The 10,578-nt window shown below is 38.8% G+C and overlaps 1 protein-coding gene across 3 annotated transcripts; it reads right to left on the bottom strand.

Annotated features, from left to right (window-relative positions):
* Positions 1-384: 384 nt before the first annotated feature.
* Positions 385-8,993, bottom strand: mlsl (malate synthase-like). Of its 3 annotated transcripts, none has more exons than XM_035425028.1 (16): positions 8,854-8,993; positions 8,326-8,397; positions 7,664-7,792; positions 7,017-7,235; positions 6,271-6,361; positions 5,603-5,679; positions 5,403-5,513; positions 4,800-4,859; positions 4,278-4,434; positions 3,844-4,042; positions 2,854-2,932; positions 2,577-2,669; positions 2,247-2,319; positions 1,984-2,051; positions 1,363-1,493; positions 385-650 (listed from the first exon to the last, which is right to left on the bottom strand). In XM_035425028.1, the coding sequence occupies exons 2-16, from the start codon at positions 8,329-8,331 to the stop codon at positions 482-484; spliced, it is 1,662 nt and encodes a 553-aa protein (XP_035280919.1). In that variant the 5' UTR covers positions 8,332-8,397; positions 8,854-8,993; the 3' UTR covers positions 385-481. The 3 variants fall into 3 exon arrangements, 2 of the variants coding, with proteins under 2 accessions (XP_035280919.1, XP_035280918.1); XM_035425027.1 differs by having other exon boundaries at positions 8,859-8,927; XR_004766039.1 differs by lacking the exon at positions 2,247-2,319 and having other exon boundaries at positions 389-650; positions 8,859-8,928.
* Between the last annotated feature and the right edge of the window lie 1,585 nt (positions 8,994-10,578).

Raw genomic sequence — 10,578 nt, 5'->3', positions numbered from 1 at the left:
CATCAAAAACAAAGTCATCAGCATCTATATATACTGTATGTACAGTACTTTTGTGTTTTTCATCTTTATATTCACTACCTGGTATGGACATTTCTCTGTGCAGGCCGGTGTTGTATCTGTGAATGGTTGAGGGATTATACAAGTGAAATATTGGCAGCTCGGTGTATCACAGGCATGCCTCAATAGATAGAGATGTTAATTGAGGACAAAAGCTGGAAGAGCAATCAACCACATCTAATGGCTCTGATGGGTAACCCTGGCAAATGCAACCATAGTTGACTTACATAAACTTTAACTTCAACTGAACCTCCGAACCCTGGTGTTTTCATAATTCATTTTGATTACAAGGATAAATTATTATGTAAAGATACACAAAGACGCATGTGAATGCATTTTATTGCTTTATTCAATTGAAGAAAGAATTTATTATCTTTTTCAATGGAAGGCAGGCAGTTTCTCCATGTGTATCCAAAATGGAGGGTCACAGCTTGTGCCTGGGAACCCCCCCAGCATCTACCTCCTCATTTTCTACCTGGGAGGCAAGGAAGGTGTGGTCCTGGCTCAGGTAGGTGGTGAGGAATTCTGGGAACTCGCTCTTTTGCACAACCTCCAGGAACATGGAAGTAGCAGTGAGAAGCCTCTGCACATCTCTATGGAGGAAGAAGCAGTGCTGATGAAAAATTACATGTTGAAACATATTGCAATATATGTTTTATAAAAGGGATACATTCTACAGTATTATGTAAATTAGGTAACAAGCAAATATAAGTGTTTGTTTCAATATTGTTTGGTGTGTGGCACTCAAATTAGTAGATACAGAAGTCCAAAGACACATTGGCTCTAGGGCTCACTCCAGGGCAAAAGGAATGTAAATCTCAAAGCAACTACCCTGTTTAAATAAAGGTTAAAAAAAAGTAAGCAAAAGTATCCAGAATTGAATCATTTTGAAGTGACATTTATGGTGACCAGTCATAGCAAAGTCCTCTGTCAATATGGTAAGCCCCAGACTAGCACACACATCCTCTGACGTGCATGTGGTATCATTTCCATTCAGTGGTCCATCCATTGCGCAGCCACAGCTCCTGCACTGCAAAACAGCGCAGCTGGCATTGATGGCACAGGCAGACCAGAGGTGCCCACTCAATCAGAGAGGTTGTTATTGGCGTATGGGGCAAGGGGCACCCTGAAGACTGAATCCATGTAAGACATTATGATAAATCATGTGTATGTTGCCTCATTGGACTCCCAACCACGGCGGACACTGGCTTTGTCCAAATTTGATTCACCGTGAGCCAGGTACATCCCGAACTGAGACTTGCTATACCGTACAGAAGCGTCAAATGAAACCAGTAACCACTGTACCTCACAGTGGAACATTGTAGGACTTCCCTTAGCTCTTCTCTCACTTCCTGGGTCAGGCTCTTCACCAGACCACTGGTGACCTCGCTGTCGTCGTCCTCTAACCTTGCATGGTGACGGATCCACTGCCACACCTGAAAGGACAAGTATGCTATGAGGCAGAGAGCTAAAACAGGACATCCAGTGAAAAGGCACAAAAAATAAGTATTGATGGCACAAAGGTTTGGCACGAGATGACATCAAACAAACTGCAGCATTATTTTCCAATACTGCATGTCTATATTGCTAATTGAATTCGGGTGAATGAAGTTCCCTCTTGTCCATCATAGATTACCAGGCAACCTGTGACCCTAGGTTCCCACTGACAGTATAAATATCTCCATTTGCCACTATTTTTGCTGCCATCAATAGGAGACCTCCTTCTATGAATTGTAGTGTAGTACAAGTCAGTATGTGTGATGTCAATGGTCATATTCAATATTACTTCTGAGGAAGACCTGTACATACGAGTAGATGGATGATATAGCTTTTTTTGTACAAGCTATAAGCTTAAAGGTCTGTGCATCCATAAAGAGCAGCGTTTTGTGAGCATAGTCACAGCCATTTATAAATAAGATTCCATGCCTGGGATCTGGAGATCTCTGCTGTGGCTGAATCCTCCACTTGTCCCTTGTAGAAGAAATGACCTTTCCCTGTCAAATGGGAAGGAGTTTAAAGTTGTAACCACATGCACCTGTTGTGTTCACAGATTCAATTCCACACGTAAGCTTACCGGTTATCTGGGATCAATGTTTGTACAGTACAAGCCAAACCCAGCTTACAATAATACTATTCACAAAGCTCACAGTGACACATTAGAGAATGTCACTGACCTGAAAAAATCTTACCTCTAAGCCATGCCTCAATAAATAGGATCCCTACAGCAATGTTATACTTCAGGCCATAGAGAGTGACCCCACCCTAAAACGAATTCTCTGTTCAGTTGAGTAAAATGATCATAAATCATGTTCTTAATTCTGAGCCAAATTAACATTTTCCAATGCTAGCGTAAATGATCAACCACAAAGGTAAAAATTTCCCTGAAATGACATTAATAAAGCAGTCTTTAACTGTCTACGGTAAAGATATTTACTTATTGAGACTGGTAGGCACAGGCCACAGTCATGCATCCTTGTACCACTCTACTCCTGATTAACAGAATTAACTAATTAACTGACCGCTGGCATGGTGAGTAGCTGGGTAGGGGTAACTGACAGGTCATCCCGAAGCTCATTTAACTGGTTATCACCCTGAGTGTGTTGCTGAAACAGCTGAGAACAAAGACAATAGGCATCTGTCAATCACAGGTCGTAACACAGACCTGTCAATCACGGTCATTAAAAGACATCTATCAGTCACAGGGTCATTTTCAGCTTATAATGACAAAGGACATCAAAGCACATCAGCACACCCACTGTGGTTGGCGTTTTTCAAAAAAAGGTGAAAAATTCTTACTTGTTGCATTGGTTCTATCAAGTCCAGATCATAGACCATAAAACCATCAACTCCAGCACTGACCTCCAGTAATTTTAACCTAATAAGAGATCACAATAACACAAGAGATCAAAATCAGTGTTTCCTAACCATGGTCTTAAGGGTGTACCTGGTATATGATGATTTATATTCCCAGTGGACTCAGTTAATTAGTTAATAGTTTTATTTTTGTAGAAAATATTTTTGTTTTTGTTGAATTTATCTCTTTCAGCTGAGCCAAACATAATTGAGCGATACAATAATAAAGGCAACATTTTAAAATTTAGTTAAAAATCAAACTTCTTTTAAGATTTTTCAATGGCCAAGTGGAATTCATTCAACAATGAATTAACCTTAACTGAGACCGCTATTGCAAATTTATTCAAGGCAGGGTAAATATTATGAAATGTACATTTCTTTTCTTAAATGACCCCTATTTTCTCCAAATTTAGAATGCCCAATTGTGTTTGTGTTTATTGCCACACTGCCCCCTGTAAGCTCAGGAGTAATAAAATTAGCACAGACAAGCACGTGCCCTCCTCTGAAAAACGTGAACTCAGACACTGCTTAATTGACCAGAGACTGAAGTCCCCACCCCCACCCCTAGGCAATCCTATGGCCAATCATGCTTCACTCTGTAGGGTTGCTGGCCACAGTAGGAACTGGAAAAATCCTAATTCAGTATCAGACTCTGCGACCGGGTGGCCCATCCACATACTAGATCAGTGCCATGACAGCTTGAGCCATGCATTAGTCCCAACAGAAAAGAGTAATATGTAACTTTATCTTTATATTTTCACAAATGCCATTTTAGCAGTACATTTGCCTCACACATATTTTGTCACATATGAAATGACAAACTATCAGTGTTCTATTCGCTGCTCAGTCAAACCTGATTAATTGAATGCTGAGCCACTGTAAAACACAGCTGGAAAACATTGAAAGACGCTGATCTAGATAACAGTTGCGTGCCTGGTGACAGTAGCGAGGACCTTGCTGTAGAGGGCGCTGTTTTTGTCCCTGGGCAGCAGCAGCGCGGCCATGCCTCCCGTGGCCAGCGCCCCTCGTCTATGGCAGGTCTGCACCAGCAGGTCCATGTAGGACTTCAGGAACTGCTTCTCCATGTTCACGTACTTGCTGCGGTCAGGGAGCAGGAACGCAGGGCGGTGACCTGAAAGAGAACATGAACACGGGTACGGAGCTATTCTCTTTACCCTCACTGTGGTAGGTTCAAATGTATCACATGACACACAGAACTCCTAAAGAAAGTACAGGAACTCTTTACATACAATAAGGTTGCCTTTGGCTTGATACCTGGCTGATGCTGAGGAGTATCTTTGTTTAAGAGACCGGGGAATTGTAAAGAAAACAAAGGAGTGTTTGAAGAGGTCTATCTGGTTGCTTACCAAACTTGTTGACAAAGGAGGCAGAGTAGTCCCAGATGCCACAGTTTAGGCCGGCAGAGTGGTCCCGGAGCTCATACAGAATCTCCTCCATCTCAAAGGTAGCCAGCACGCTTTCAATCAACACTGTGGCTTTGACGCTGCCCACCGGCAGGCCCAGCTAGACAAGAAGTCACATTGAACACACACACACATGCATACACATACACACACATCACACTCAGGTTACCATTAACTTGATAGTAGGCTACATGACAGCACAATTAACACAAATCACTGGACAAGGCCACCACCTGCTGAAGTATGATTTATTTTAAAATCATTCAGGTTCAATAAAACAATTACATTGATAATAGTAAAACATTTGATTGGCTTGGAAAGAATGTTAATGTTTATAATCTATCAAATAACTAATGTCAAGAAAAAAATGATGAAAACAAGGTTGGAAGAAATGTTTAAAGGCTACAATCCAGGCTAAATCTATACCTCACATTGCAGTCTATATACAGTGTCTCTCCCCCTCACCTTATCTTCAGTCCAAAGAAATATATTGTTCCACAGTCTTGCCTCAAGATGGTTTTCAATCTAAAGAATGGTATGATGAAATTCAAACATGTAATCAAAGATAGAATTACTCTCACTATCAAGTGACTGTACTACTTAGTCACTTGAGCTGGCTATCAAATAACGCTCAGGAGTTGTGTGGTTATTCGCATTAGACAAACATTATCAAATACCATTGTATACTTTTAAACTGCAACTATACAATACCTTTTATTATGCAACGCCTTTCATTGGTTTCTTGGCTTGTTTTAAGGAATTGCCGAACAATTATGAGAAAATAGAGATACAAATAGTGTTCAACTGTTTGATCATACTATTTTCATTATTTATCATTATTATCATTATTTATTTAGAAACCCCAGGGTGTTGAACATACCAACCACATGTAGAGAAAATGGTATTCAGAAGGCTCATAAACATTTCATTTGTTTAAACTCTTTCCTGGGGTTTACTTTTCATGGATTAACAAAGTTTGGACGTGGCCATGATGCTGCAACACATAGCCCTTTAAAGTGCATTGCCCTTTTCAAGTGTACAAATCTTCCTGCATCCCAGGCACCTCACCTTGGACAGATAAAAGAAAGGTCCGCTGTTGTTTTCGAAAAGCTGCATCCCACAGTGAAACATCAACAGCCCAAAATCAAACAGAGGCCCAGGCACCTGCTTTCCATTCACCTATTAAGACAAATTTGAATTAAATATGCTCACAATTGAAAGGTCAGGTGAGTGTTCAGTTTTTTTTTTTTTTTTAGTTGCGGTGTTACCATCATGTTGTGCTCCACCATGTTCCAGGCTCGTGGGCGGAGCATCAGAACAGGAGCCTGGGAGATTGGTGGGGCATCTGAGCAGTAGTTTGGGCAAAAAAATAAATAAATAAAAAATAAAAAAATTAATACATTTTATAGTTTGAGCCTTCCATTGTGTGCCACTCAATTTCCTGACATAAACACAACTTTATGCATCATGTATCGTTACTTGATAAACTAATGGAAATGCAAGGCATTTTACTTACAGAACATACTGTATCATTTAACTGGTATTAGAACATTTACATTTGCTTGATTCTCTAGAAAATTGTGGCTTTCCCAACGCTCTAACATGTTGAGATCAGGCTATGCACTACATTGCATTATATTACATTACATTACAATAACTAGCCAAAGCTCTTATCCAGACCTTACAAAAGTGGAGAAAATCTTTTTTTACGTGCAGGAATACAAAATCAACAGGAAATATTTATTGTAATTTGTTCTTCCTACTTAAAATATTAAAATGCTCAAATGATTGCCCTCGTAATAAATACGTGACAAAACAAGCTATAAAAGTTATTAATAGCTGTACAATATACAGTGCACACACTATACCATGAATATGTATAATGTATAATCAAGTCATAGCAACAGGGACTCAATAAAAAATAAACCAGGCTCACCATGAAACTGATTATGAACTACCTTGAAAACATTATAAATTCCCTTGATCTGATTATGATATGTTGGGCAGTTTCCATCATCAAAATCCACCTGCAAAAATAAACATTAGTTCAGACAGCGTTGTAATGCTCTACTGCGACTTTTCTCATCAAACAAATGATGACAATTTAGTAGTTGCAATTAACTGAGGCTCTGATCTGTTTTGCTTGTCTGATCATGGGAAAACTATGATCTTACTGTTTAAGTAAAATTTACACTTTATTAAAACTGAATGAATAAGCAAAACAATCATTTCCACAAAATCCACCTCATCATCAAGTGGGCCATTTTTAAATGAAAGAATTGTAGTACAAAACAAAGAAATCAAAGGAATGTTATTTTTTCACAGGAAAATATATTTCAATGAGTACAGGCAAAGTCTCTCTCTCTCCCTCTCTCTCTCTATCGCTCTCTATCTATCTATCTATCTATCTATCTATCTAGCTCTCTGCAGCAGATATTTCTGCAGCAAATATGTCTGTAAACGGTATGCTATTATGCATATTTTGACCTTCGCTATGAAGAAATAAGTTAATTAGTAAGAGACAGAAGGTGCAGTTCACAGAAAGTGCAGGTCAGTGGTTGCATCTCCATTGCCAAATTATAAATTAAAACAATTATTTCTTTGTTGTTATTTGCCTGGACAGCATGGCTTGCTTATTCCTGTGACCAGCAGACCCTTGAAGTATGAATTTTAAAAATGCACCTGGATGCCCTGCGCTGAGGATCTCAGGCCCTGCATAAACCGTTCTGTATCGCAGGGCGCCAGGTCTCCAATGTCCACATGCCTCTTCCTCAGTCTTTCGGGTACTGGGAGCACCTTCCATGTCGCGTCGTTGCGGACGTGAGCCGTTTCATCTGAGAATCCCGGCAAATCTCCCGTCAGGTCAAGAGAAACCTTCCTGGAGATCCTGAGCTTTAGTATCTGTTGGTTCAAAGCGGCAAGAAAAGAGAATGACATCAGTCTTACTGCAGGGAGGGCAGAAGGTCAATTAAGACTGACGTCAAGCCACGAATTATGAACAGTCAGAATTCTGTTAACATTTCCTATTCAAAGACAGATTAGGGAAGTGCTTCCAGGTGGTGTAGGGATTGAATCCTGACCATGTCAGTAGCTGGGGGGGGGGGGGGGGGGGCAGGCAGATAACTGCAGATAACTATGCAGCTCAGCTGGTGGACTGTAAAGTGAGTCAAGGTCCAGCTGTGTGCATTTTGAACAGACTATTGCATGTGTCCTCCCATTTGTCAATAACAATTGGACACTCTAAATTGAAAGCATATTTCAAAAAATGAGGCTAAAAAGTTATTACATTTAAAGATAAAATGAAAAAGACAGCATGCGTACTTGCTCACCCTGTCAACCTCTCCTTGAAATGTGGTAGTCAGCTCTGTGAGGAACAGTATGGACTTGGTAGTGAAGAGGGTCTGGTATGCTTCCATCAAACCTTTTGGCGGAGGTTCTAGTTCGACTCCACTGAGTACCTGCCAAATTATATTTTTTAGAACATATTGTACAGACAGTTAAAGTTTAACTTAAAAGCTAAGCTTATAGTGAATGCTATCAGACCCTTTTAACATATTACCTAGTTTGTTTTTATGAGATACTTAGGACATATTCACATACTAACTTTGTTAGTGCTATTGTGTTCTAAAAAATAGAATGGTGTTCATGAAAAGTCATCTCCGTCATTGTATCAAATGTAAACTAGTTCTCTTTACAGAATAAGAAAATTACTATTATTTATAAAATAAAATTTTGGTGAGATCTATAAAAAAGCACCAAATGTCATCCAATGTAGGTTTATTAGTAAACAGCATTCTCTATAGACTTACAAATATGTCTGTAGGGAGTCTATGTTTGTGCAGGCAACTTAAATTGTCTTTATTTGCATATGGTAACTTAAGACTAATCATAGCATGTCACAGCAAATACATATTTTATAAACTAAAGTCATAACATTTTTCTCCACATAAAGACTAAGTTGAATCATATAAATAAGATAAATAGTACTTACAGACATTTTGGTTGCTCTGTTTGTCCGAAGAGGTTGAGGACTTTGGCAGGGAACACCAAACCTCTGTTTGAACTGTATGTTTACCGTGTGGAACAAGGGTACAGTTATAGCCAATGGGGTACAGGTGCTTTGTCTTATTTTTAAAATGTAATCTATAATGCTGCTCAGTGTCATAACACATGTTAAGACAGCTGATTCATCATGTATTCCATTGTTAATGGTTTTCAGGCACCAATCTTAATACACTTATATAATATACATAAAGTGTAAAAGACATGTACATATGCCATTGACCTATGTATAATAGCCTATATCGCCTCTAGATTGACATACGGTCATATTCTACTTTAAGGTATACATCTTGTGGTTTTCAAATATTTAATTTCCTGTTTAACTCTACAGTAAAGGGTTAAATATAATATCGACACATTCTAGACAGTTTTCTCACTGGAAACTACCTCTTCAACCCTAAGCATTATGAGGCAAATATTGACAAGAAGGCGAGATCAAAAAACTTAAGACGTATACCGTACAAGTTGAACACAGGTAGTCCAAAGTTTTCTTCCCAGATTACACATACATTTTGAAGTGTTGGAAATGGCCTTTAAACCCGTCAACGAATCGGAAAGCAGTAGAGTGTAACGTGAGAACCTTTGAGCTCCAGTAAGTAAATGTAGTGTAAATTTGACAGGCAGTACTTTCAGTAAGCCCTGCCAAAATGAGAGGAAACAGCCCTAAAGAATTTTAAAGAATCAATTTGAGAAATTTAATACGCAAAGAATTCATTAGTTGGCACTCAAATACTAAATAAATAAATAAATAAATGGCTTGTATGACACTTTGTATAATGCTGTGATTTGCGTTCTTGTTAGCTTTACAAACATAAGTTTATGATGCATATTTTTGTTTCCGAATCACATCTGAAACTTTTATCAAGTTCAGCCCACTTGCATGTCCGTTCAGCCCACTTGCATGAAAATATTCCATTGATGGTTTCAACTTACAACATTTTTCCATTTTGGTTCATTTACAGTGGTTGTTCTCTGTAGGTTATGATGGAGAGTGATACCTTACATGCCATGTTATTTTTCTATTTATCACAGTTGTTAAAAGGTACTGAATTTATTAGTACACTTATAACTTATTAATTGAAAATGCACCAAGCTGATCAAACTGTGTGTAGAATGCTCACAAAATGTATGGATGTGAGAATACAAAATGTTTTTCTGTTTTGATTTAATGCAGATTTTAACACAGAATAATTCTACTGATAGTAATTAAATTACGTATTTACAAACAAGGAAGAGCACAGTTCTGGAGAAGCAGGGGGCCACTCTTTACTCCCACATCTCACTAACTTGAGATTGTCGGTTTTATTTTTAATTTCCTCACACTGAAGTTAAGTTAACCAGAAACCCACACTGGCCACAAGGGGGTGCCTCAGTGTAACAGTCACTGAAAAGAGATGAGTCCAACTTTACGAGTTCAAATGCCAACCCACTTTTTGACCATTTTTCAGTACTCCTCAGCAAACCCGTAACCTGGCCATCCTGTTTTTGCAGCGAACTACTATTTTGCATCATGCAGTATAGCCTCTGTAGTTCTATTTGTGAAGTCTTCTGTAGACAATAATCACAGAAACATTCGCACCTGCCACCTAAAGAGTGTTTCCGATGTGTTGGATAAGTGTTCACGGTTTTTTCTTCATTATGTTGAGAATTATTTTGTCAGGAACTGTACCAGGCCATTTGCGATTACTGAACTAGCCGGTGCTCTCCTTCCTCTTAATTATGTTCCAAACAGTTGATTTTTCTAAGCCTAATGTTTGGCTTATGCTTGACTTTTTTTCCTTCTCATTTGTCAGCCTCATAATCAGCTTCCTTGACTTTCATTGACACGGCTCTGGTCCTCATATTGACAATCATCAATAGCAGACTCCAAAGACAATCAAAAACCTAGAATCAAAGATAGATATACAATGCACCGATACAGTTGAACACACCAGAATCACATCAGTAGCGCCTGTCAATCAATTTGTCCCAAACATTTTTGTGCCCTGAAATTGGGAGGACTAAGTGCAAAATGTATTGTAATTTCTACATGGTGAAACCGAAATGTATAAAAATATCCTTCAATAAAAGCAGAGAATCTGCACTTTAACCTTTTGTTAATTGTTTGACTACCAATCAAGAATAAAAATGTCTGTCCCAAATATGTATGGTCCTTTCTATATATAGCACTGACACTCTGACC

The sequence above is a fragment of the Anguilla anguilla genome, chromosome 7 (genome assembly GCF_013347855.1).
Source record: "Anguilla anguilla isolate fAngAng1 chromosome 7, fAngAng1.pri, whole genome shotgun sequence".
Lineage (NCBI taxonomy): Eukaryota > Metazoa > Chordata > Actinopteri > Anguilliformes > Anguillidae > Anguilla > Anguilla anguilla.
This window is presented reverse-complemented; position numbering and strand designations above follow the sequence as displayed.